Source organism: Crocodylus siamensis, chromosome 14 (genome assembly GCF_052110815.1).
Source record: "Crocodylus siamensis isolate JL-2025a chromosome 14, ASM5211081v1, whole genome shotgun sequence".
Classification (NCBI taxonomy): Eukaryota; Metazoa; Chordata; order Crocodylia; family Crocodylidae; genus Crocodylus; species Crocodylus siamensis.
Window position 1 is genome coordinate 9,473,445 of NC_143408.1, and position 26,819 is coordinate 9,500,263.

Below are 26,819 nucleotides of genomic sequence, written 5' to 3' on the forward strand. Positions count from 1 at the left end.
CCACATTGTGTCTTTCATGTAAGATGAGATGCATGTACTTATCCTGGCAAATGGAGCCAGCAGAGTTCCAGGGAGCAAACACTGAGCTATTAAGTTCCTTACTTTGATTTAAAAGTTGTTAAAACTGCTTGAAACTGAAGGATTTTGTATCGTTCTGCAAGTAAGTGCTCGCCTGTACTTCAGAGAGCTGAAAAGTATTTGGTACATCTTGGGTCCTGGAGAGACAAATGAGAACATGCAAGAAGTGGTTGCACTTGGTGGATCATATTGTAGGTCTGTCATATCCAGGATCCTGTGTCATAGACAGTGGTAGAATGACAAGGGTATGACCTTTTCCACTTGCAGCCTCCAGCATTTAGGGCCTCTAGGAAGTTCTGATTCAGAAGCTGTACCCCTAACTCCTATGTTCAGTGGCTACTGATGCACCTTTTCTCTAAGAATGTGTCTGATCCCTTTTTGAATCTGGCTAAATTGCCCCCTGGTAACTTGCATCAGTTTTTTCGTATAACAATGTACATTACACTGCAGTTGGGAATGAAGAGATGAATGGCTAGCCTAGGATTGCTTGCATACTACGTACACGTTGCTCTGTCCTACTGAGGAGGGTGGAGCATTTGCCTCTTGCAGCTGGCTACTTTGGGATGGATGTGGACAGAAGGCACTTTATTGTACTATACAGTATGCTTTTGTATACTGTGTCCATATTTTTTGCCTGAGTCCCATTCCCCTACAACCCCCAAAGGTAATTTATGCTTGTATAAACATTTCTTCTCCCCATGGGCTGTGGTGTTTTCTTGAACACAAGGTAGTGAAGCCTGGGCCCATAACTGATGTGTGAAAGTCTTATACTTGAAGGACAGGCCCTTCATTCTCATAAATTTGGAGGCTGAGACACAGATATTTACATGGTCTGGTGGGTGGAAAATTGGCTTAGCGGTTGCACCCAGAGTGTGGAGGTAGATGGGTTGGTATCTGGAAGGATGTGGGTAGTAGGGTCCTACAGGGTTTGGTCCTTGGACCTGTACTCTTCAATATCTTCATCAGTGACTTGGATGTGGGTGTGAAGTGTACTCTGTCCAAGTTTGTGGAAGATACTAAATGGTGGGGTGAAGTGCACATTCCAGAGGGTAGGGAACAATTGCAGGCAGACCTGGACAGGTTAGAAAAGTGTGTAGTACATAATAGGATACAGTACAACAAGGACAAGTGCAGAGTGCTGCACTGAGGGTGCAAAAATATCCAGCACACCTGGCTGGGAAGTGACCCTCAGCAGCACAGAAGCGGAAAGGGATCGTGGAGTCATAGCAGACTCCAAGATGAACATGAGTCAGTGTGACAAAATCATCAACAAAGCTAACTACACTTTATTATACATCAGCAGATGCATGACGAATAGAACCAGGGAGGTGATACTTCCCCTCTATGCAGCATTGGTCAGACTGCAGTTGGAGTACTGCATCCAGTTTTGGGTGCTGTAGTTCAAGAAGGATGGTGATAGACTCAAGGGGGTCCAGAAGAGGGCCACTCATGGTTAGGGGCTTACAGGACAAGACCTATGAGAAGAGACTGAGGGACCTGGACCTCTTCAGCCTCCGCAAGAGAAGGGTGAGGTGATTCTGTGGCTGGCTACAAATTCATTAGGGGGATTCAAGCAGCAAGGGCTTGGAGATACTCTGTTCACCAGGGCACCTCTTGGGATAACAAGGAACAATGGTCACAAACTGACAGCAGATTTAGGCTAGAAACCAGGAAAAACTTCACAGGAAGAGTGGCCAAAATTTGGAATGGGCATCCAAGGGAGGTGGTGCTCTCTCCTACCTTGGGGGCTCTTTAAGAGAAGGCTGGATAGGCATCTGGCTGGGCTCATCTGACCCCAGCCTAGGCAGGGGTCAGGCTGGATGATCTGTTGAGGTCCCTTCCGACCCTAGCATCTATGAATCTATGACAAGAGACTTGTACAATATGGACCAGGACACTTTCATCAAACTGCCTTCCTCAATTGAACTTCTTCCCAGAAGCTGAAATGCTTCAGTGCTAGTAACCTTAGAGGAAAACAAATGTGTAAACGAGGACAGGGGACTACTCATGGTAATGCTACTTAAATACTTAACTTTAGATTTTATTTATATTTTTAAAAATAAACATCAATATTAAAATACTGATTGACAAATAAACCAGCAAACTAAGGCATTCTAATATGAAGTACATTATAAAGCAAGTGTAAGCAGATAGGTTTTGTTACTAGACTTGCTGTGAGCATCCTACATGGACTTCAGTGCAGAGCTCAAACGGGTTTGCTGCAGTGACAGCAGTTTTGCCCATAGCAAACTTAACAGAAGAGCAATTCTTAAACTTCCTACTATGGCTCAGGTGAGGTCTATGATAAAAAAGAATTGGGATGGAGTGAAAAATTTGTTCCACAGTGGTAACAGAACAGGCAGGGTTTACAAATGCAGCCATAAGCTTTCAGGTGCTCTTGGAGCTACAGTGCAAGTTGCTAGCCCCGGAGCTGGGGTGCAGGTGCAATCATGCTCTTTGCTAGTTACTGATCAGTGCCCCGCTCCCAGTACAATGATGACTGCTCTCCAACACACAGGCTTTCTTTATTTTGTTCCCGACTAGCTTGATTTTTATAGTCTAGGGGGAGGTCCCTTTATGTGTTAGTGAAACCTCAGAGTGAGCTCCCAGTCATACACACTACAAGATAAGTGTTCTGCAATGTTTTTCATGTGTGGAAACCCTGAAGAGCTGCTTAGTAGGCCTGTGCAAAGCAGCTAGTATTTGATTTGGGTTCGGATTTGACCCATTCGGGGGATAGTGATTTGATTCGGCTGAATCTGATTTAGCCAGGTCTATCCCACCCTGGCAATGGCTGCCCCACTGGCCCAGCTCTGTGCACTTGTTAAAAAAAAGCCCTGGTGCTCACCGGGTGCTGCTGGGCAGGGGATGATCACTGCTGCCCCCCACTGGGCCATACTGCGTGGGGGGGCCCTGCATGAGCCCCCCCAACCTGCCCCCCACTTCCCCAGCCCCCCCATGGTTGCCCTGCCTGGGCAAGCTCCATCCCTTTAAGATAAAAAATGAGAAAAGGGCCAGGGGCTGATGCAGGCAGGGGCAGGCGTGGGGTGGGGGGGTTAGGGGACTGGCAGGGGTTCCCCCATGGTCCACCCCCCCGGTCCCCCTCCCCCACCCCTAGTACTTACCAGCTAAGAGTCGGCTGCAGCTCCCTGCTGCAGCTACCCGGTACTGCCCAAATCATCAAAGCTCTCCAAATCTTTGCCAAAGATTCGGAGAGCTTTGAATGGATTCAGACCTTTCAATTGATTTGATTTGGCTTTGGAGAATGAGCCACCAAATCAGGCTGAATCTCATCCGAATCAAACCACCACCCGAAGCTTCGCACAGTCCTACTGCTTGTGACAAATGACTCTAAGCAGGCTCCCTTGGAGTCAGAGGACACATCCCAATGTGTGTACACGTGCAGTTTGCGGCACCTTAAACCCATCTGAGGTGCCGTAAACTGCATGTGGCATGTGTACAACCATTTGCTGCACTACTAATTTGCAGCATGGCAGGTCTGGGGTGTTTTTGACACCAGGAGATCCCCATGTCAAACTGCTGCTAAAAAAGGCACAGAGATCAGAGTCTGGTCGCTGCTGCCCCACAAGGCCCTCAGGACCCCAGGTAAGGCTGCTGGGACCAGCACAGGTGCTGGCCCCAGCCTCCCCTACCCCCTGGATAATTTGCCTTGCACCATCCCCATGTGCAGGGGCACAAATCTGTGCTGCTGTTATTTTTGCCAATGGCAAGCCTCTGCATGTGGGGACACACCCATAGACTGCAAACTCATCCCACGGTCCAAGGGATGGGTTTCTCTGGATTGTGGATGCAAAGTTGCAGATGAGGTGTGCAACCATGTAACGCAACAGCCGCTGCTTGGGGAGGTTGAACAAAAGCTCCAGGAAAGAGCTTGGAAATGGTTTATCATAAGGGTTTGGTGCCTTCACCAGTAAAAGAAACAAGGGTTAGATAGAGCAAGGAGGATGGGGAGACTCTAGGACTGCTTGCTTGCTTTTCGTTCGGCAGGTCTGGCTGAGTGCATCTTGCCAGAACAGTCTGGCTCTGTCACTTCCTGGTTCAGGGATCCTAGTCCCAGGCCATTGTCCCACTTGAAGTACCTGTGAAGCGTACAAGATAAAATCTCCTAACACGTCTTCCCCCAATCAACCTCCAGTGCTGCATATGTTTGTAAGTTAATAGCATCTCATTCAAGTGAACTGCCAAACATCCAGGGATAAGCCTGTCAGGCTTTGTGCTCTTCCTGGCCACTGAGAAGCAATGCAGCTCAGAAGTGCTATGTAGGTAAAGGGCTGTGTCACTCCTCTTCTGAACCAGGGTTTGCTCAGATCAGTCAGAGCCACGTCCGATGAAAAGTCTGCTTACAGCCTTCTAGCTTCACTGAGCACTAATATTTGAAAGTTCTTCATTGAAGTGTCCAGCAAATCCCCTTCCTTATATCCATCCCCTTGGTCAGACCTTCTGAGACCCTTCCTCTTCCCACCTGACTTTGGCTGCCTGTTTCGTTGCTACTTCCGATTTTCACTCCCCAACGTAACAGCCCCACCTGTTTCTACCACCTTATTCGCCCTCGGCTGAAGTTAGGAAGGTGTTCAAAGAGCAAGGTGAGGAGGAGTTTATGAACTAGACCAGCTTTCAGTGTTAATTGCCGTGAAGCTAGAGAGGGGCAAAGCAGTCAAGGTTTGAAAGGTAATCTCCCTCTCCAACTCCTACAGCAGAGAGGGATCCATCCTCAAGCAGAGAAAGTACTGAAGCTCCAAAAGACCCGGCTGGCTAGTTTAAGTGATTTCACAGCAATCTGGCTGGCCATCCCTCCCTCTTCTTTATCCTGAGGATCTCGCCTCACTGCTACAGAAAAAGAAAAGTCATTTATCCTGTCCGACTAATTAAATTATTAACTGTCTGTCCACATTCTTTTTTGACTAAACTCTTTTTCATGAAGCATGTGTGCATCTTTCAGAAAATTGGGTTTTGTTGAGAAACTGCACAGTAGAAAGCCAGAGCGCTTCTGCTTACTGATGCTCACAAGGTGCCTGATGGAAGCTGTAGCTCTGTCCCATTCTCCTCTATAAGCTGGGCTCCTGGCTTGGAAAATACCTCATGGGAGACCACCTCCACCCCAGACCCCAAGAGCAGAGCACAGTGCACTATGGGAGATACAGTCTTACCAGACATTCTGGCTGGAAAAGGAGGTGATCACAAGAAATCCAAACTCCAACTCCCACGTGAACTGCAGCTGCATTTCAACAGCTATTTTTGGCCCAATTGTACTCCAGCTCCTATCAAGGAATTTAATTTTTTTTTCTGTGGAAAATTCAGACCCAGATGACTTCCAACTCTTCCTCTGTTTACAGGGGGGAAAAAAGCCCTTGTTGGCCAACTCATTACAGAGTACTCCTAGGTATGCTCTGTAAGGGAACATACCCTCTCCAGCTTCAAGGGTAGGTAAGTGGTGGGAGGAGAAGAGATGCTGGAAGCGAGCTGTATCTGTTTGCTGCAAGCAATTTCACTCTACAAGCAGATGCCTTGTTACTTTATGGGGTGCTGCTGACTCATACAAGCCATTACTTTTCAGTGGAGGAGAGTTCACTGAAGTGGAGGGTTGGCCCCCTGTCATATTTGGCAGGAATGAAAACACTTGTGGGACTTTAGGGGTAATTTAATATATGGACGTAATGAACTGGGCTTGAGCTCTTGGATGGAGTATGAATGTGGTGGAGGTTCTGATCCCAGATGGTGAGACATGCATGTCCAGTGAAGCTAGTCTCCCTGGTTGGGAGGGCTGATCTAATGCTGCTTCCTTGGGATGGTAGGGCTCTTCCCCTGCTGCAGACACAAAGAGAAGAACATTCACTAAACTTTGACATGAAACCAAGACCTTTCACAAAAAAGAAGGGAGATTCCAGCCTAGCTAAGGGATTTGAACACTCATCTTAGCTGAGTGCCTAGATCACCAGGCTACTTGCTAGTCTGGAGTCTGTCTAAGTGAAAGGTCCATTTCAATCCCAGGAAAGCTTATTGCATGAATGCTTCTGTCCAAGCCTCTACTCTTCTGTAAAGAGTACCATCAGTTTTGATAAGTCAGTATTTTCCAGTGAAAAAATATTTTGTCAAAAAAACCAAAAACAAAAAATCCAACAAACTGAACTGGCCCTTGTACCGAACGCTAAGCAACATCAACCTGCAAGCAATTCACCTTCCTTATGCACACGGTGTTGCATTAGGCTCTGCTGAAAACTGGGAGGGTGTTTGGGGACACAGCTCCCCGGGCTGGCACAAACCCTTATTTTTCCCAGCAGAATAATGCCATCTCTGATCAAACAAAGGCATCTGCTTCTAACCCAAAAGCTTGGGGAACATGTGTACAGGCAAACCCACACCTTCTGTCATCTGCTGAGGTCCCTCTAACAGCTAATATATTCCCCGGGTTCACTTTCTGTCCTGCCAGCAGAGCTGACGAGGTGGAGCTGGGCAGCTCTGGCAAGAGCTGCATGGAGCTACCAGAACCTGCGTGGAGACGCACATGCTTTGGCAGCTTGATTTAGAAGCTCCTGTCTGCAAGCAGAAGCCCTGCAGTGTAGATGAGGCCATTGCAGGACATTGTTACTGGGGTAACAGTGAAAAATGTCTTTTCCAAGTTAACCCTCTTTTAGATTTCATAGACATCAGGGCTGGAAGGGACCTTGGAAGATCATCAAGTCCAGCTCCCCGCTCAAAGGGCAGGAAGTCAGCTGGGGTCATAGGATCCCAGCAAGATAAGCGTCCAATTTGCTCTTGAAGGTGTCAAACGTAGGTGTTTGAACCACCTCCGATGGCAGGCTGTTCCAGAGCTTAGGTCTGAAATGCTCCCATCTGACACACATTGTAGAATGGACACCTAGAGCACATGGGGGAAATCCCCTATTTTCCTCTCCCCCTTCACAATTTCTAATCAAGTTAATACAGGGAAGTCTCTTCCTCAGCTAGAGGAGGTTGATCCCCACAAAACCTTTCCAGGAACTCTGCCAGGCCCCGGTTTAAGTGATTCCAAGGCTGGGGTTTTCTCCGCTCCCTTTGGAAGCTCTCCTACTCTGAACCCCAACAGGAAATATTTGCTTGTCTTGTTCCTAATTTCTCCCCTCGCCAGTTCTATCTGGTTCTCTCTCATTATTCCTTTCCAAGCCTAGCCTGAACCATCCCTCCTTTTGACGAACTGGCAGAATCAAGCCCAATTCCCAAGAACTGCAGGACAAATCTCATCTTCCTTCCACTCCCCATACTGTTGTGCCAGGCTATCACGAGCGTTCTGGTGTGAAGAGGGCCTGCGCTGGGACTTGCATTGACATACCTCCTGCACAGATGGCCAAAGAGATTTCAGGAACCACTTTTGTTTTTTTGTTTTTTTAAGCCAGACAAGGAAATCTGTGGCTTTCAGCAGGTCCCAGTGAGCAAAGTGACCTGTCTCTTGTGCAGCCTCTGGAAGAATCTGAATGTGGCAAAAGATGCAATTGTTTTCACTGGGGCAGCATGAGGTTACTCACGGGAGACTGTGCCTTTGAGCTGTTGAGGTGGGTGTACATTAACACTGCAATGTTGCTGTGCCCGGCCTCCAGTGCAATTGCTACTGCATTGTTACCATCCTAGGAAATAAAAGAAAGAGGTGCAGGAGATACCCGAGCTTTCAGAGTAGATCACCTGGTGCAACTGTTAGCAAAGCAGCTTTAATTAATGCAATCCCATCTTCCTGCAACTACTCTGAGCTCTTTAAGCCCATGAGTAAGTACCACACGCCACTTGGGCTATGACACTGAGAACATTACTTAAGTTTTTGGGGACTATCTAAAGGAACAGAATAGAAGCAATAAGCTTATACACAGCTTATAGACTCTGTTCTTTTACAGAGAAGGTCAGGACAGATCCACCTTTCACCTCCCCTCTTACTGGGTGCGAAGTGCAGATGGAAACAACACTGGATGATGCCTGCCAGCCACATTCCTTCTGCCTCCACACAGCTGTTGGCTTCATCCAGGCCATTCTCCCTTGTCAATGGCTTTTTGTCTGAAGGGGTTTGTGTTTTGACGGACATTGGAAACACCCATTTGGAAATGTCATTTCGAATACATGCAAATCAAGGGTGTGTGCTGTGCACTATTTCTAGCTCAGAAAATTCCACTCAGCCAATCAGGCAGCAGAAATAACTTAATGGGCAGCCACAAATAAGGAATAATTAGTCCCAATTATACAATTATTATTATTATAATTATAATTAGTCCCAGTTGTACAAATAAGGGGTCTGACAACCAATCACCAAGAACAAACATATTTATAAAAATCCTGGTCCATTTGCAGATAATTTGCAGGGTGAAAATCCTCAGATCTGTGCATCGAGCAAACCTTGGGTTTGCAAAGGGGGCCATGCTGAAGAGACTGGCATATGTAGCAGAGGACAGCAGTGGAGAAACCAAGATGCACAGAGCAGGGTGAAAACAGTATGGAGCTCAAAGGAGAGAGGATAGGAGAGGACAGACTGGAAAATACTAACAGTAAAACCAAAGAGCCTGAGAAAGTACAAGGGGACTGTGTGTGTGAGCATATGAGAGGGCAGTAGGGGGCGTGCACGACAGCTCCTTTTTATCAACAGCAACTCTGTCCGATAGAGAAGACTTTATGGGGGTGAGGGCAGCAGCTTGGAAACAGGGCAGAGAAGATGCAGGGAGAAGCTCCAGCCTTGGGCCAGAAGTGGCACTCACGTTATCCACAATGGAGAGGTCACAGGCCGGCTGTGCCAGAAGCAGTCTCACAGTCTCCACCCGTCCGTGCTCGCAGGCACACATCAGCGCCGTGGACCCTTCCTCATCCTGCAAGTTCACATCGGCACCGCAGGCCAGCAAGGCTTCCACCATCTCCTGCCTGCCGTGGCTGACAGCCAGCATTAGCGCCGTCTGACCAGCCTGGAACCGAGAGAAGAGAGAGGAGGCTACAAAGGGGACTTGACACCTTCCAATCCAACAGGGAGAGGGCATGGCAACTTCTGCCAATGCCCACAGAGGTGGAGAAGACTGCTCCAAGACAGACAGATGTTACAAGGACATAAGACAGGAAGGTCTAACAGAACAGCAGGGAGTGCTGGGGAGGGGACAGGCCCACTCAGCCAAGGCTGATGCATACCAAGGGAGAAGGACTCTTTCCACTTCTCTTCCCAAAGATCTGCTAGGCTCCACCTAGCCCATAAACCTGCTCATCTCCCCCTTTCTCCACAGCTGAGTTCCCTCTTTGCCCCAGTGCACTGAAATGGAACAGTGTTATGTTAAAGCAGGATATGTTAAAAACTGCCAGAAACAGAGTCCAGGGGACTCACGCAGGGTCAGGCCAGCAGCCAGGCCCAGTGTCTGTGGCTCTTTCAGTAACTGCAGTCCAGCTCTTTTGCTTGTGGTCTAGCCCCGTTCCCATGAACTCCTCTGGGAGGTAGGAATCCACATAGCAGGCCTGCAGTCAGCCCTCCGCCTGTCGGGAGATAGGCTGCAATTGGGTAAAAAAAAAAAAAAAAATAGGGACAGAAGCAGAGAAGGAACTCCTAAAGATAAGGCCTACAAATCAGAGGCAGGAGCAAAGCCACATGATATCAATAAGCTGCCCCACAGGCGTAGTCCTTTTCAATACCTGTGGTTTGAGGAGCAGCCTGGGAGCTCCCCCATGCAGAACTGGTTGGGGATCTGCAGTATCAGAGATGTGACTGTTCAGTGGTGAACGGCCCCAGAAATACCCACCTGGCTTGCTTTAGCATTGACATTCCCCATACTAAAGAGTCTCCTGACAACATTCATGTCTTCTTCATGCTCCACAGCTGCCAGAGCTGCCAGCATGAGGGCTGTGTATCCAGCTTTATTCTGGTGGTCAACGTTACAGACTCCTGCAGAAAGACAAGATGATCAGAGTGGCCCCGGCTGGCAGGACAGAGCAGTGAGCACCCAGCCTTCCTGTGGGCCTCCTTCCCAAGCCAGGGGGCAGCTAATGGCAAGTTGTGGAATCCAGCGGCAGGGACAGGAATGACACGGTGAGGGACCACTGCACACTGTATGCAATGCAACCAGGCTGGCACAGTAGAGCAAATCATGATGACCCAGTGGGACAGGTTTTGTTTACCAACAGCCATGCAGGAGGGGACCAGATGACATCTGAGTGTGCATCATGGATGAGCTAGGCTGCTAGGAGGGGCTCATGGGACAAAGAGGAAGCCTGAGAGCAGAGAGGTGAGGCAGCTGCTCGCAAAGGAGCCAAATTCTGTGCTCCCATCTCTTAGGTAGGACCTAAAGATGAATTTCCCCTCCTCAGGGCTTCAAGGGGCTGAACATGACTTGGCCACATGGTCAAAGCCATAAAGCTGGTGTCTTTGTTGCACTCACCAGTGTCCAGCAGCAGCCGCACGATCTGGAAGTTGGAGTGGGAGACACTGTAGTGGAGGGCCGTGTTGCCATTCCCATCGGAGAGGTTGACGACATGGGCGAGCAGTGCTGGCGAGACTTCTGTGAAGGCCATGAGGTGGTTGGCAACCATCTCTGAGACAGAGGATTTCTGGCTGGACACGCGGAACCACTCCTGCAGAATGAGGCTACTGCTGGACAGCTTGGGAACAAAGAGGGCAGTGCTGAAGCCATCAAGTGCTTCTCTCTGGGGGAGCATGCTCCTTGGATGCAGCCCTTGAGCACTCATGGCTTCCTCTGCTAAATCTCACAGACCTGCTGGAAAGAGCTCCCCAGAGAATCTGTGGCCCAAGGCTGAGCCACATCCAGCCAAACCCTCCCACTGCAGCACAGTCAGCAGTGCAATTTATTGCGCCTTTTACCCTCAGTTACCTGACACAGCCCCAGGCAGCAGCAAGGTCAGGGGGCACTGCCTGTAGGATGGGCCAGCACTAAACCTCCTTGCCTTCTGTCAGCAGCCTTATACAGCTGGGCTTAGGCATTTGCCAGGAACTGGTGCAGAGAAGCATGCAGAGGGGATGGTGTGCAGGGTAAGCCTGTGACAGAACACTTTACCTTCCCTGGACACTGCAGCGCTGACCCAAGGATTGCTGTTCTCAGGCAGCAACATTTTAAAAACTAGTTTCAATAGGAAATCGCAAAACAGGAAATCATCCACAAACCGGATCATGTTAAACATGGTTTAAACAGGGACAACGGATTCTTATCTCGTTACCTGGATTAGCTTCTGTAACTCCTTTGTTCCGCCTCGTCTTTTGTATTTTATTTTTTCTCTCCTTATACATTGCTTTGTGCATGTCCTTTCACAGCATCTGATGGTGTGAGCTTCAGCCCATGAATGCTTGTGCTCTATATACTTTATTTTGTTAGTCTACCCTGCCTGATTTTAGACTAACATAGCTAACTACCTCTCTGTGCATCTTGGGCTCTGGAAGAGAAGATACATCAGAGAGGAGCCTTACACTCACATATTGGGTGGTCCTGAATAATGCCACAGCCCTCAGATCACTTACTTCCCCAGGCTCTTCCCACAGTGCCTGGGATGGCAAGATGAGCCCCACAAGACTCAAGGCTGCCAAGTCTGAAGCAGAGGGAAGAGACTTTCCGTGAGAAGAGCAAGGGATGTTCATGGGGAAGCTCAGGGCTTCAGTGTGTGGGAGAATGACTCGTTTCCATTCTCCTGGCTTCCAGGCCGCCTCCTAGCAGCCGCGCGTGCTGCAGATAGGGGCTCCAGCAGATAAAACTGCTGCTCCCGGCGCTGCAATGGAAAAGGAGTTGGTGGGTCCAAGTTTGGTTGATTGTAGGACTTTGAAGAAGACTGTTTGGGAGAATACTCTACATCAGGGGTGCTCAAATCCCAGGCCGCAGGCCAAATGTGGCTTGCAAAGCCATGTCATCTGGCTTGTGGGGCTCCCCATATGTCTGGAAATTTGGAGGTATGGTAGTGGTGGCAGCTACCTCTGCTCCCTTGCTGCCAAATTTCTAAACTCGTGGGGAGCCTTGCAGGCCAGATAACATGGCCCTACATGCTGTATCAGGCACATAGGGCCCAATTCCAGTGTACTGGGATCGGTGGAGACAGCACAGGACTAATCAGGGTGCACACGGCCCAATCTAGGTGTGGGGGGATGGGGGAGACGATGCAGGTCCCAATCTTGATGAGGCAACACAGGGTCTCATTCTGGCACTTGGGGCCTGATTCTGTTCACGAACTGGCCCCCACCATTAATCCAGCCCGTGGCCCCAAAAGGCAGAGCACTACTGCTGTATATGGCTGCGGCTCTCACCACAAAGAATACTAGCACACACTGCAGATCCTAAATGACCTGCCACAGACCCAAAAACCTTCTTTCAAAGTCCTGGCCCTGCAGACAAAGCACGTGGTTCCCAAAAGTATAGGAGTGATACCCCCCACCCCCGGCCTGTGGAACTATCCCAGCTGCTTCACCTTTCAGCACCCCCTTCTACTCACCACCTCCTTGCTCTTCGCAGAACTGGGATGGCTGAGAAGGCTCTTTACAATCACGCAGGCCTCTCTCATTCTCGGGCTCAGTTCAAACCTGTTAAAAGCAGGTTGGAGCAGGATCTGTATACATCTGGCCCACAGAACCACGGAGATATGTCCAGGAGAGGACACAGCTGCAAACAAAACAACCCTCAGCTTGCTAACAGGTGTGTGTACTAACATGAGGCCACCTTCCATCCATTCCTCAAGCAGCATAAAAGCAGAGTTTGCTGTGAGCAACCAGGACTGTGGGGTTGCTGTGAGCAACTAGGACTGTAATCTAAAATTGCTTTTAGATTTCTAGCAGAACAGGCTAGTGGGTTATTCAGCAATAAATGCCGAGGATTGTGGGGAAAGTAGACATGGTGCTGTGGTGGTGGTACCAGGGTCTGAGTGGGAGAAGGTTGGGGAGCACCTTATCCTCACAACCAGTAATTAACTTGTTCTCTCATTCTGCAAACTGGACCCTGAGCCACAGAGAGGACAAGTGACTGCCCAGTCACACAGCTATCCCACAGCAGAGCCTGGCAGTCAATTTAGATTTCCTGAGTCCTAAATGGAGGACTTTGGTTTCAGCCCATCCTCCCCTTTGGCAGGTTGATACCTTTGGCAGGTTGATCAGTCAAGGAATGTGGAAGCATCAGACTGGAGACAAGTATTAGCAACAGCAATGGAAGGGCAGGCTACAAAGGCAGAGCTCCAAGCTGGGTCTCAATGTTCCCCCGAGGTTTGAAAAGCAGAAAGCCCCCATCGTTCACGCTCTGTGCAGCCCTCGAGGCTTTGAGAACGCCAGCACTCAGTGGGAAAACTGAGGCTAAAGGTAGCTGCCTGTGGCAGTTTAACTTCCCAGAAGCAACTTGATTTCAGGAATGGAAATGGTCCTAAGACCAACCATAATTTAGGAATGTAAGGGCTGCCTGGCTACCTGCCCTTCTCCCACAGAGGCCAGTGTTGGACACTTCAAGGAAGAAGTGAGTATGCAATTATACAAGGTTCCTCTGAGCTCATTCTTTAGGCATTCATTTATGTCCCAACAGCACAAGGGATCATCTCTCATCCCAGCTCTACAGGTATGTGAATCACAGCTGTGCTGACGTTATCTATTAACATTAAAGGGGGTGTCAAAATAGGGAATGTACTTGATGCCGATCAGCTATTATATCTGAAAATCATGCCTTCTTTGGCTGTCAAATAGTTTATATGGGGGCATCTAACTCATCTGGCCCTGCAGGATAGATGAGGGGCATAGGGCTGGACTGTGAGCTGGACTGGGCATCTGTTGGTCTTAGGTGTACAGAGCTGGTCTGGTGCCTGACGTACGGTGCACAGGGTTGGACCCAGCTTGTTCTGTACATGGCACACAGGGCTGGTTAGAGGCACGCACTGCACGTGGCACCTGCAACAGACCAGTCCTAAGACAACAGTGTGCCCTTGTTGCCAGTAAGGCATACTGGACTGCACTGGTAGGAGTGTTGCCAGTAGGTCAAGGGTAGTGATTATTCCCCTCTATTCAGCACTGGTGAGGCCACATCTGGAAAACTGTGTCCAGTTTTGGGCCCTCCACTATAGAAAGGATGTGGACAAATTGGAGAGAGTCTAGTAGAGGGCAATGAAAATGGTGAGGGGACTGATACACATGACTTGTGAGGAGAGGCTGAGGAAACTAGGCTTATTTAGTCTGGAGAAGAGAAGACTAAGGGGGGATTTAATAGCAGCCTTCAACTCCCTGAAGGGGAGGGCTGAAAGATGATGGAGCTAAACTGTTCTCAGTGGTGGCAGATGACAGAACAAGGAGCAACCATCTCAAACTGCAGCAAGGGAAGTTTAGGTTAGATATTAGGAAGAATTTTTCTCACTAGGAGGGTAGTAAAACACTGGGACAGGTTACCCAGAGATGCTGTGGACTCTCCGCGTTTGGAGGTTTTTAGGATCTGGCTAGACAAAGCCTTGGCTGGGATGATCTAGTTGGGGATGGTCCTGCTTTGAGCAGGGGGTTGGACTAGATGTGATGTCCTGAGGTTCCTTCCAGCCCTAATTTTCTATGATTTTCACTGGGCATGTTTTCATTTTCCATATAACTATTGCATATGGTTTTGGGTCCTACTGAGCTCTTGCACTCAGTGATGTCCCATGGCAAGGAGTACAATAGGTGAAGCCTGTGCTGTATGTAAAAGTATTTCCCTATATTAGCTTATATTCCTTGATGTCATTCTTGTTTCTGGAGGGCGTAGGGCTCAGCCTATCTTCCCTGCATAACTCCTTATTCCCTCTAACTTTTTCATGTGGTCTCTTATTTATTTCCTGCTCACTTCATGCTGCCATTTAGCCAAAGTGGTTTTCCAGGTGTATGCAACTGGAGGCCTGCACTGGACATTACATGCTGCACCTGGTCAAATACAGCAGGCTTCTCTTGTGAGCAGGCTCCTCTGGCTGTGCCTCGCACAATCTTCAGTCACAGGGGGAGCAGCTCTTTCCTCTGGCTCTAGAAGCCACAATTGGAGGTCTTAGCAAACTTCTGAAGATTGAAGGACACAGTGGAAGCAGAAGAATGGCAAGAGACCAGCGTGGCTGCACAAGAAACTTCTAGGATTCCTCCAAAGCAAAAGAAAAGCATAGAGTCAATGGGAAGATGGGCAGGTCACCAAGAAAGCTTACCAGGAAATAGCAAGAACCTGCAGGGACAAAATCAGGGAAGCAAAGATGAAGAATGAGCAGCACCAGGCAAGGGAGGTTAAAGACAACAAGAGCTTCTATACATACACTGGCCAGGAAAAAAAAGACCAAGGTGACCAGGGAGCCAGCGAAGAGGGACTGCCAAAAGGGGAGCAGTTTGCAGGCAGTTGCTGGAGGCTGGGCCAGAGCCTGTAAGGGGTGAAGATCCCTTTGATATGGGGGGACATCACAGCCGAAGAGGGTAGGGGTCAGCCAGCATGCAGGCTGTTATAGGATCAGAATGGGGCCAGAGTGAGAGCTGGGCCCAATGAAAGAGAGCCCAAGGACAGCATCCTAATGAGGTCCTAGGTAAGACCTAAAACTGCACCCTATCAGGGGAGGGTGGTCTGGTGGGGTTGTCCATGGCTGGACAGTTTCCCAAAAATCCCAGGCCAGTTACCTCCCCAGTGAAAGGCAGGTAGGGGCACCAAATAACTCCAGCCCCCACCATCTGGTGGGTCATTCAAATCAGAGGGAAGCAGGGCCAGGCATGCCTAGGCACAGGCACCTGAACCCAGGGGGGTGTAAGCTGCCAGAGGATAGTGGGGCCAGGCACGCCTATGGGAGAGGCACCTGAGCCTGTGGGGAGGTTAGACCCTGGTAGTAATGGGGCCAGGTATGCCTATGGAAAGGCACTTGAGCCCATGGGGGTGTAATACCCTGAGGCCCCAGCATAGGGGCACAGTGTGGGCCCCAGTGAGCAGGGCAGAGTAGCTACCCCTGGAAAAGGGGTGCAGTGTTGAGGCCCCAAAGAAGGAGGCGAGCCGAGTCTTCATCAAGGCTGAACACATCAAAAGATGGCGGATATATCCCTCCCCCAGAAGTGGAGGGCTGAGAGTCGGTTGATTGAGTCGAGATAGTGCTGTCCCGCTTCCTGAAGAACTTGTCCAAGGAAGACTGCACTGAGCAGCGCCACTTCTCCCTGTAAAGCTCTGTGTAGCAGGCATTGGCTTCCTTCATCAGCCTGGCAACCTTAGCATTTCTTTCACAATTGGGATAGTTTTCGTCAAAGAAGGCTAGGTAACCATCCAAAAGTTTGAACGCACCAGCCGTGCCTTCCATCGTGAGAACTCGGGGGGAGGGCCTTTCATATTCTTCCATGGGCTCTTCCTCTTCATGGTGCTTCTTATCCAGCTCAAGAAGATCCTTGTTTGAGAGTTCCTCCCTATGGGAATCGAGCAGCTCAGCCATGTTTTCCTCGCTGACCTGCTCAAAGCCTACCCTCTTAGCCATCTCGACGATCTCATGTCTTGCATCACTGATAAATTCATCAGCAGCAAAGCCTTGGAAACGATTCACAACAGCAGGCCAGATGTTTTTCCAGAAAACATTAAGGGAACAGGGCTTATTTAGTTTAGAGAAGAGGAGACTGAGAGGGGACTTAATAGAAGCCTTCAGCTACCTGAAGCGGAGTTCCAAAGAGGCTGGAGCTGAACTGTTCTCATTGGTGGCAGATGACAGAACAAGGAGCAAGGGTCTCAAGTTGCAGCAAGGGAAGTTTAGGTTAGAGACTAGGAAGAATTTTCTCACTAGGAGGGCAGTAAAATACTTGAAAGGTTACCCAGAGAGGTGGTGGAAGCTCCATCCTTGGAGGTTTTCAAAACCTGGCTAGACAAAGCTTTGGCTGGGATGATCTAGTTGGGGCTGGTCCTGCTTTGAGCAGGGGTTTTGACTAGATGTGACCTCCTGAGGTTGCTTCCAACCCTAACTTTCTATGATTCTCTGAAGCCCCTGGAATCCCTTCAGCCCTCACTTTTTGGGCAATCACCCCTTCAGTCACCCACCAGGCACCATGCCTTGATGTCTTTTTACTTTTACAGAAAGGAGGCTGCTCCAGGGCTTCCTAAGTTGCTCCCTCAAATAATCACCAGGTGTCTGTGGTCCCTGCTTTATGGGCAAATCGCATAGCTCCATTCCATCCCTACACCACGTCCCATGCCTCGCAGATGGCATCCTCATCAATGTTCTCTTGCACTTAGCCCTTCCACTGGGGCTCCCGGACCCTTACTCACACTCCAGCCCAATCTGGGTTCCAGACCCCTCCCTGGGACCCTAGAAACCTCCTCTTCCCCTTAATTCCTCCCCAACCTCTGAACTACTTTAGGTGTTACTCTCCATGTTGACCTTCCGGAGCTGCAGCCATCCTGCTAAGGTGGTGTTTTCTCAGCAGGCTCCAAGCTGTTACTACTGGCTCATCTTGGTGGAGACCCATAGGGTTCTGTTCAGTGTGTTTATCTGCAGATGACACAAAAAACTGGGAAGAGCTGAGAACAAGCTGGAGGACAGGAGCCCAATTCAGAAGGATCTTGTTAAACTGGAGAGCTGGGCTAGAGCCAACAGGATGAAATTCAAGGGTGACAAATGCAAGGTGTTACACCTCAGGAAGAATAATCAAAACCACAAATATAAAATGGGAGACACCTGGCTCAATGGCAGCACCATGAAAAGGATCTAGAATTTTTGGTGGATCACAGACTCAGTATGATTCTGCAGTTTGATGCTACTCAGAAGGCAAATATGGTTTTGGGCTCCACCTATATGAGCACTAGGTACAAGACACGGGAGGTGATAGTACCCCTTTACTTGACACTGGTTAGGCCTCATGTAGATTATCATGGGCAGTTTTGGGCTCTACATTTTAAAAAGGACTTGGAGAAGTTAGGGAGGCTCCAGTGGTAGGCAACAATAATGATAAAGGACTTGGAAGGCAAGTCATACAAGGAGAGGTTGAAAGAAATAGGGATGTCTAACTTGTTGAAAAGGCAAGTAAGAGGGGATGTGATCACAGTCTTCAAATATCTGAAAGAAGAGGGAGAATATCTTTTTTCCACTGCTGCAAAGAGCAGGACTAATGGCCCGAAGCTGTCGCCAAGTAGGTTTGGACTGAATATGAGGAAAGACTTCTTTGCATCTAGAACAGTGAGGCAGTAGAATAGACTGCCTAGAGAAGTTGTGAAATCTGTCTTTGGAGATGAGCCAGAGGTTGGAAAAGCATTGGTCATGGATGTGCTAGGAGTAGCTATGCTTGGAGTACTCTGTAAAGAGCAGGCGTTAGAAGCTCACCAGATTGTTGAGAGATGACGAGTAGACATTTGTAGCCTAAAGCAGGTGGAAATTGGAGATGACAAGATGATGATGCTCAGCAGTAGGAGAAAGAAGCAGAGCTCCACAACTGGCTTAGTTATGAAAGATTAAAGGAGATGGCATAAGATTATGCAGGGGATACAGAAAGGGGAGTTCTGGCCATCCAGCAAGAGGGTCTGTCAGACATCCTAACAGACAGCCCAGCTTAGACTAACTACCCAGTTCTCCAAACATGCCAGAAGCTCTGTCTGGCAGCTCCGCCCCAGCTGATGAACCAGCTAGCCATTGTTAGGTCTTCTTAATGGGCTGGTGGGGAGAGCAGTCTCCTCATCTAAGTCCACCTGTGGCAGCAAACTGGAGGCCAACTAACAGTTCTGCCTGAAGGTCAGCTGTGGCAAGTGTCCTTGGATCCTGTGCTCCCTGGTTTTCTGGCTTCTGACGCTGCTCAGCTCTGCCCTGCAGCTGGATTCTAGCTTTTGGGAACTCCACTTGGCTTTGGCAACTTGGTCCCTGGCTCCAAAACCCTGACGTACCCTGCGACTTGGATTCTGCTTCTGGTTTCCCCCTTGGATGTGGTACCTTTGACCTCAGCACCTGTCTGGGGACACAGTGAGCACAGAGTCCTCACAGCAATGTGCCTCTGCACAGCTATCAAACTTCCACAGCTTTTATGGATGCACTTCTCAGAGTGCCCTGCAGACAGAATCCTTTCCAAGGGAGCTAGGTGGGCCTGGGCCTACCCCAGGGCATGGGAATTGCTCAGGATTTTGCTCAAATTACCTAAAAGGTTCATCTACCAACCATCCCAGCAGGGTGGTTGCCAACACCCCCAGGGGAAGGTCATAATGGGAATAAAATGAAACTCTTTTAGCAACTCTAGATTGAGTGACTGTATTAGAAATGGCTCCAACAGCCTCTGCTGGCAGCCTCTTGTTGGGAAATGCTGGCTTGCCTCAGGTACAAGATGCTCTACATGTCTGACTTGCACCTGTCATTTAAGCTCAGATTAGAGCTAGTCACAATTTTCCTAAGTGACCTTTTTCTCCTGCTGAAAGACAAGGTTGAAATGTTTTACCAAAACTGTCAAACTTTGGCACAATTTCAGATGCAAACAATTACAATTAGAACCTCGTGGCTCCGCTGCTTTTTCATTCTGGACAACGGGGAGTAATTTTCTGTGAAAAGGTTACATTTCTTTTTGAAATTTTCTGAAGAAGTGAAGTTAAGCTTTTCAATCAGCTCAAGCCAGTCTGCAGCTGAGGTTTCCCTGGCACGTCAGAGAGGCAGTGGGCAACACACCCAGCACTTGCTATTGCTCCTGGCTCTGAACGCTTCTGTGGAATAGGTCTAAATGAGAGTCTACTTGCTTCACTCTCTACCAGGTCCAAGGGACTTTGACAGCAAAGGTGCGCAGGGCTCTGAGATAAATGTACCTTTTGGCCAAGCCTGGCTGTGGTGGGTGCCAAGCAGAAATTGAGCCCTGAGGGGACCCTCCCTGCACTTACTTCTCCTTCACCTCTGGGGGTTCTGGGGCTGGTATTTGCTCTTCCCTGTGCTCATGCCGCTCTTCACTCTTTCTCTGTTCTGTGTCTACTTCAGGATTCTCCAAGTCGCTCTCATTCTCGCCCACATTCACATCCTCATCTGAGGAGTCAATGCCACCCTCAGCATCGCTGTCAGAGCTGTTGGGTGAAATCTTCTCAGAAGAGCTGTCTCCATCCTCCTCCTCGCTGGACGTACTCTCATACCTGCCGTGTGAGAGAGAGCAGATTAGGGTTCTGCCAACACAACACTCCCGAGGCAACCGTGTTGCACTGAATGAGATCTGGAACAATACTGCCCTCTGCCCCCCGCATGCATGAGAAAGCAATGTCTTTCTGCCCCGCTGCTGCATTTTACAAAGGACGGTCTTCAGGGTTTACAGAAACATAGGGTTGAATCTTTTGCCCCAGCAAGAGGTGGGAAGGGTACATACTCCCCGTTCAGCACCCCCACAAACTGTAGGCTCTTCCTGCCACCCTCAGCCTCGTTCTTTGGTAGCCCATCTCGCTTCTTCATGATGGACTTCAGGGATCCTGTGAAGAAACAGAGAAGGGAAGTTCACATGGCAGAAAGTCCCACCCCAGCACAGAAAGACAGGGTGGGAGATAGGACCGAATTCTCGCAGACATCCAACTGCAGACACACACTGTCTATTGGAGGGGAGGCTGACTTTGCCAGCAGGACTGAAATGGAGCAGGGTTGCTGGCCCCGGACACACAGGCATGGTAATGAAGATAGGAGGAAGCAGGTGGCAGTGGGCTGTGGCAGCTTGCCAGAGGCATGCTAACTTGAGCCAGGATGGCTTCCTCTCCAGAGCCTTTAGGCTCATCATGTAATTGCTGAGCTCTGAGATGCTCCTGTAAGTCCAGCCCTGAATGCCCAGGGTTTGTAGCCATCCAGACTTCTGCAGTCATCACACTTAGAGCACAAACTCATTGTAGCAGAAAGCTGGCTGCTCTGTTCACCTCTATTCCCTGGGGACATCCCATGTTTCAGGCGACTAACTCTCAGAGACACAGTCCAGAGTGGGGCAGGGACAGTAACAAACCCACGTGCCTTGAGCTCCAATTCTGACTAGCTGCTTGCTCGAGTGGGAGGTGCTAAAGACGACGCACCGTCCTTGTCCTCACATACACACTGCTTGAAATCCCTGTCTCTGAACCCCAGCAACACGCAGTCCTGCCCTCCAGACTCAGTTGCCTCCACCCTTCATGCAGCATCAAGCCCTGCCCTCTCACTCCTGCAGCACAGAGCCTCATCCACTCTGACAAAACTCTCGCTCATTTGTTTTTCCCATGCGAGAGCACAAACTGGAAAGCGGTCACTAAGCCGTGTCTGATGTCATCCCTCTCCATGCCTGATTGATGCAGCTTCCTCTCCGCTTGGCAGTAGGGCTCTCGAGTCTCCCCCCCACCAATGGTGAACAGCAATGCTGAAGTTAACACAGCAGCATGGGTGTCACCTGTTGGATGGGAGAGGAGACTCGAGCATTGGACTGCTTGGGGCTGTGCTGTGGTTCAGACTGGCTAACACCCCAGTTTCAGGATTTCTTGCAAATTAACAGGAGGAAAAAGATGTCAATGAAGTTGTTCTCTCAGGGACTGAGTTCTGTCTTTGGCTCAGATGTTCATGGAAAGGGACTTACCAGTGCCAGTACTCAGAGGAGCTCTGCTGTCATTCTCCCAAGTCGTTGCCCGGGCCGTGGGGACACATTCCTGCATCCCCGTCTTGGAGTCCTTGAGGCTCAAACACGGACTTTGTTTCTTTTCTGATGGCCCTTTTTCTCCTGGGGCCCCAGCTGCTTTACTGCCACCAGCAGCTCCAGGCTCAGTGAAATTTACCTGGTTTCCAGCTTCTCCTGCATCTTTCTGTCTTTGTGTAGACTCGCCAGCAGCTGCCTGTAGACCTGCCTCTGCCACTGCTGCAACACGTGGCACAGTGATCCCCGCCTCTAAATTGGCTTGAGTGGCTTTCTCTTCACAGGTAAGTGCTGAATCTGGACCTACAGCAACTTCTTTACCTTTCAAATCATAGTTGATTCCAATGCACAACATGCGAGGCGAGCAATCGACTCCCTCATCTATCATTTCCAGGGGACTGCCCACTGCCTGGTTCTGCATTGGCACTACTGCCTCTACACATGCTTCTGCCAGTTGAGGCTTGGCCATTATTTCCTTATCTATCAACTTTCCTGGCCTTCTGGAACAAACCTCTACCCTCAACTCCTCCAGCTCCTTAGTTGCTTCCTTTAAATGTCCTTCCATCATGTTGATTACCTCCTTCTGGTGGCTAACGGTGTGCTGCAGCAGCTCAATTTCCTTCTCTGATTCAGTAGAAAGCCCTAACAAGGACTCCATGACCCACACTGCAGCATCCCTGGTCGTGGTCTCCTGGCCGACTGCTACCTCTCGGCACGGCTGCTGCGATCGGTAGTAGAACACGACGTCGTTCATGTCCATTTCCTCACCCACGCCTACGGACTTGCACGCTCTGTCACTAGGTCTGGTAGGGCGAGTCCCCGTTCTGCCAGCTCTCACATTACGCTCTGAAGTGGACAGCTTCTCGGTGAGTTTCCTCAACTCTGTAATTTTACTTGCTCGAGCTTTGCCCAGTTCAGCCTCACCTTCCAGCTCTCCCTGTGTTTCCTGGCTCGCTGGGGGCTGCTCCTCGCTTGCAGTGGGAGATTGGGGAGGGAAGGTAAAAGCAGAAGTCTCACTTGTTTCAGGCGAAGCTTTCTCCTGTAAACCCGCCAGCAGCTTCTCCTTCTCCTGCTTCAGTTTAGAGATCTTCATCTCTAGGACTGGGATGGTCTTGACTTGTTCCTCCAGCTCCTTCAGCTGCTTGAGGGCAGCAGCCATCTGCTCCCGCACATGCTGCAGATGTGTGGCACTGAGATTGGTAGCTGGTGTAGTCCACCCTGAACTAAAAGGGCTCATTTTCATGGAACCTGTAAGCGATGGACTAAGTATGGCTTGGCTGTCCCCATTTCCATTCGAAGGCACAGAGGAGCATGAGCGGCTCTGGGTAACTGAGGCAGCACTGGAGATGGAGTTGCTTGTCTTGGAGGGGCTGCTGGGTGGCTTGGGTATTTGTGCATTCCCACTACTCAGCAAATTCAGCTGCTCTTGCTCTAGTCTCCTACTTGTCTCTAGCAAGGTTTTTTCCACACGGGGATTTCTCAATAGAGATTTGGGGGAGGGAGGTGGGAGGAGGTTTATAACAGAAGTGGGAGACATTGGGTTGGAAAGTTGTTTGCTCAGGGCTTCTCTTGTTTCTGAGGAGTTGGACTGTGTCCTAGCATGTGGAGATAACAAGAGGGTGGTCCTTCCATCCTCGCTGGCTGTGGATGCCAGTGATTCAGTAGAGGTCCATCCACTAGCATGGCTTCCGGGACTTCTGAGGCAGCTGAGCTGATGCTTGGGCCCTTTCGCTTTCCGATGCAACTTCTTCAGAGTTTGCCCACTCTGAATGTCATCTACATATTTCAGAAAATCTAGATCTAATGTGAAGCCATATGCCGTTTCCACAGAATAGGAGCTCTTCTCTCCATCATCCTGATCTCTATACAGGAAAGGGCCACCTAAGTCTGTAAGGAAAGCCAAAGAGAAGTACAGAGTCAAGGCAGTAAAGAGTACAGCAAACTCATCTCGGACGCTTGCTCAGCTCCTGCTGTTTGTTGCAGGGTATGGGCTTGATGCCAGACCAATTAAGTAAGTGGAAGGAAAGGCCCTGGTACTCCCTTGCCTTGCTGCAGACAGGAAGCAGGGATCTAGCCTCCATGTATTGCTTGGAGCCCCTTGTAAAGCATGAGTCCGTCTCTGTGATACCAGGTGAGTTTAAAACCCAAATTTGAAAATGAGGATTCATTAACATTTTTAAGGAGATGATAAAAATGCATTTACCATCACTGCAGACAGAGCTATGATATGGTGATAAAAAGGGCCTGGACACATCACAGTGGAAAGGATTCCATTGACTGCAGAAAAGGTAGATGCCTGAATACAATGATGTGGCCTAACTCAGGGGTTTAAATATGAGGAGCAAGGAGGTGGGCACCACAGTTCCCCTTTCCCTACTTGGGGAAGTAAGAGCTCTGTCTTTGCTGCACTACCCTATACTCGTAGCCACCTGGTCTAGGGGTCTTACCCACCGGAGCAGCACAATCCTTCATCCAGAATCGGGAGACAAAATTTGTCAGGTGCAATCAAGGTTCAAATTGCTGGGGAGCTTGGGGGGGCTGAGACCCCCATAAGAGATGAAAACCCCTCTTGAGCTAGTCAGGACTTCTTCACCCTGCCTGTGCCAGCCCCACCCCTCCCAATAGACATATGTCACTGCACACAGTCCCTGGCCCACCCCATGTCTTTCTAAACAGCCCAGGTGGTGGTGGCAGCTCCTTCCGGCTGTCACTGCCACTGGCTCCAGCTCCACAGTACTGGCAGGGGACCCATACACACATCCCCAACCCCGGCCAATTTTTTTTGCAGGCTCCGCAAGAGTTGAAGTGTAATTCAAACCCTGGGTGATGCCCAGGGCTACTTAGGAACTTGCTGTCCGAAATGATTTTCTGACAGAAAACGAAGTTTCTGCAATACTGCAATTTCCGAAGGGGAAAAAAAATCCTCTGTTTTGTTGAACATTTTTGATTTTCTATTTGCAAAAAAATTAAACACTTGTTTAGCATTAGTGTGGCCCAAACTGGATCACTGTTCTGTTGAACTGACCAGAAGTGGCTTATTGACCCGATTCTAAATGAAATGTTAAACTAAATTTTCTTCCCCATTTGTGCACTGTTTGGGGGGGGGGGTTTGCCAGAGGAGAGTGGGGGCAGGGTTGGGAGGGGAACTGCAGTTTGATTCCCCATTCTTTGCTCTGAGTCAAGCTTCCTGGAGGACTACATTTCCCGTCATGCAAATCTTTGTAATGCCTCCTGGTAAGCACAGACTGGTCCATAGGGGGGGGCATCAGGCTCCTGAACTGCAATCCCCAAGATGTATTGACATTTATTAGTGTTAGATGTATTGACATTTATTAGTAAAAGTTTTCAGGATTTCCATTCTGAGAAAAAGTTCACATTATTTTTTTTGCTCCGATGAACCAAATGCTGAAACAGATGGAAATTCTGAATTTTGCTCAGCTCTAGTGACAGCCACAGGTGGGTCAGCCTGAGGCTCTGCAAATGCTCACCACTCAGAGGGGGCTGCAGTCTGTACTATTTACATGGGTCGCAGTAGCTGACTGCCACCCCACAATCTCCTTAGGGCACTGCTGGCCTGGCATTATCTGAGCATTTTGTGTTTTCTGTTAGGAACTGCCTGCATCTCCTTACCTGGCAGGTTCTGGTTCAGGTGTGCAGGCTGTGCCATCTTCTAGGGGATCACAAAGCCATAGACCAGCAGACTGTGAATCTGAAGAGACAGGTTATTGTAGAGTGAATTGCCTCCACATATATGGACCTGCCCCCATAAATGCACACAGCACAGCCTGGAGGGAGTCCCATCTATCAACAACCATGCATCCTCCAGGCTTTGCACCCAAACAATAAAGGAAAACCCCAGTTCCAAGGAGAATACTTTAGCCAGGAATATGACATACCCCTATCGGGTAAAATCCTCCTCCCTTTGAGCTGTCTGTACTCAGACACAAGATTTTGTCCTCCCGCAAAGTGGGCCCAATGGAGTACCCAAAGCAGCTGCCAGGAGCTAGAACGATTACACATGGCCCCCTTTGTCTCCCTCGCCCTACCTAGATTCGGCAGTGTTTGCACTGGCTTCTGCTCTCAGCATGCCTCAAAGCCAGCATGACACCCCCCCATCCTGGATGTGGCTAAGTGCACCTTCGAGACACATTGCCAGGGGGGTTTTACATCTTCAGGGGTGCCCTTCAGCCCCAAACCCCTCTGCTGTCTGCAGCTTGGCCACTGAGAGCAGACTGAAACACTCCAAAGGTCATCTCCCTGCCCTGTGGTGTCTCAGCTTTCTCCTCCTCACCTAGGTCTTGCCAGCTCTTAGCAGAGGGGAGTCTGTCAGCTAGAAGAATCGCACCCGTGTCCAGTCACGTGCTCAGAAATGACAGATTCCCCTTTCTTTGGAAGAGGCCTGCCTATATGGTCAAATGCTCGGAAATCCCCCTTACCACTGACAGCAGTAAGTTATAAAAGATAACAACAAGATTTATTATAAAAACAAGAGCAAACATAAATCTGTAACCATATGTTGAGATACAGAGATATAAGAATAAGCACATGAAAGAAAATATCAGAACAATAATCTGATCCTATCCTGCATCTAAAAACCACACAAATGCAGTTCCTACTCAGCTCAACAAGTTAGAAAGCAGCTCCTGCCTCCATCCTTCCCATCAGGGCTTCCTGTAACTTCTCCTGTCAGCCCGTGCCACCCAACCCACTGGCTCAGGGTCTAAAGGCATTCCCTATATCTGGGAAAAAAGACAAACTTCTGCTCTCGTGGCAAGGTTTAAGTATGGTTCCTTATTTATACATTTGCACGCATTAGCCATTGGATTCTCGGGGACTACCATATATATAACTTCCTGCCCCCCAAGTGTGTATGTGCTTACCAGACCAGAAGATGTTCCTGCTCCAAATATGATCAGGAGAATGCTTGTATCCTTTTAGACCTAAAAAGTTACCAGTCCAATATCCTAAAGATACTACCTCTCACCTAATTTCCCCACTGCGAGACATGTCTTTCCCTGAATAGACCAAAAAGCCACGTGGTAGTCTCACTACAGGCCGCTCCTTTTAAAATTTAAGTTGGTCATTGTCTGGAACCACAGGACTCAAATGCCCCAGGCCCCTTCCACAAAGGTCTATTTGATTAGCTGTTAAGCATACCCATGTCAGATGCTAATTAGCCAAGGAATGTCTAAATTAAATCACTGTCCTACTAAATTGTTTTGACCAAAATAGGAAACAT

General features: G+C 49.2%; 1 protein-coding gene across 8 annotated transcripts in view; it reads right to left on the reverse strand.

Annotated features, from left to right (window-relative positions):
* Positions 1-2,098: 2,098 nt before the first annotated feature.
* The window catches only part of KANK3 (KN motif and ankyrin repeat domains 3), a 55,867-nt gene continuing 31,146 nt past the window's right edge, over positions 2,099-26,819 (reverse strand). For 7 of the 8 annotated variants that reach the window (XM_090028015.1, XM_090028011.1, XM_090028009.1 and 4 more), the window contains 10 exons: positions 25,211-25,289; positions 21,527-23,467; positions 20,315-20,414; positions 19,845-20,087; positions 12,511-12,598; positions 10,461-10,680; positions 9,825-9,967; positions 8,808-9,008; positions 7,599-7,697; positions 2,099-5,904 (listed from right to left, as the gene is read on the reverse strand). In XM_090028015.1, the coding sequence (XP_089884141.1) occupies positions 5,866-5,904; positions 7,599-7,697; positions 8,808-9,008; positions 9,825-9,967; positions 10,461-10,680; positions 12,511-12,598; positions 19,845-20,087; positions 20,315-20,414; positions 21,527-23,467; positions 25,211-25,247 (3,111 nt within the window). In that variant the 5' untranslated portion in view covers positions 25,248-25,289 and the 3' untranslated portion in view covers positions 2,099-5,865. The remainder of the gene's footprint in view (positions 5,905-7,598; positions 7,698-8,807; positions 9,009-9,824; positions 9,968-10,460; positions 10,681-12,510; positions 12,599-19,844; positions 20,088-20,314; positions 20,415-21,526; positions 23,468-25,210; positions 25,290-26,819) is intronic. The other variant, XM_090028017.1, reaches the window with a different exon arrangement.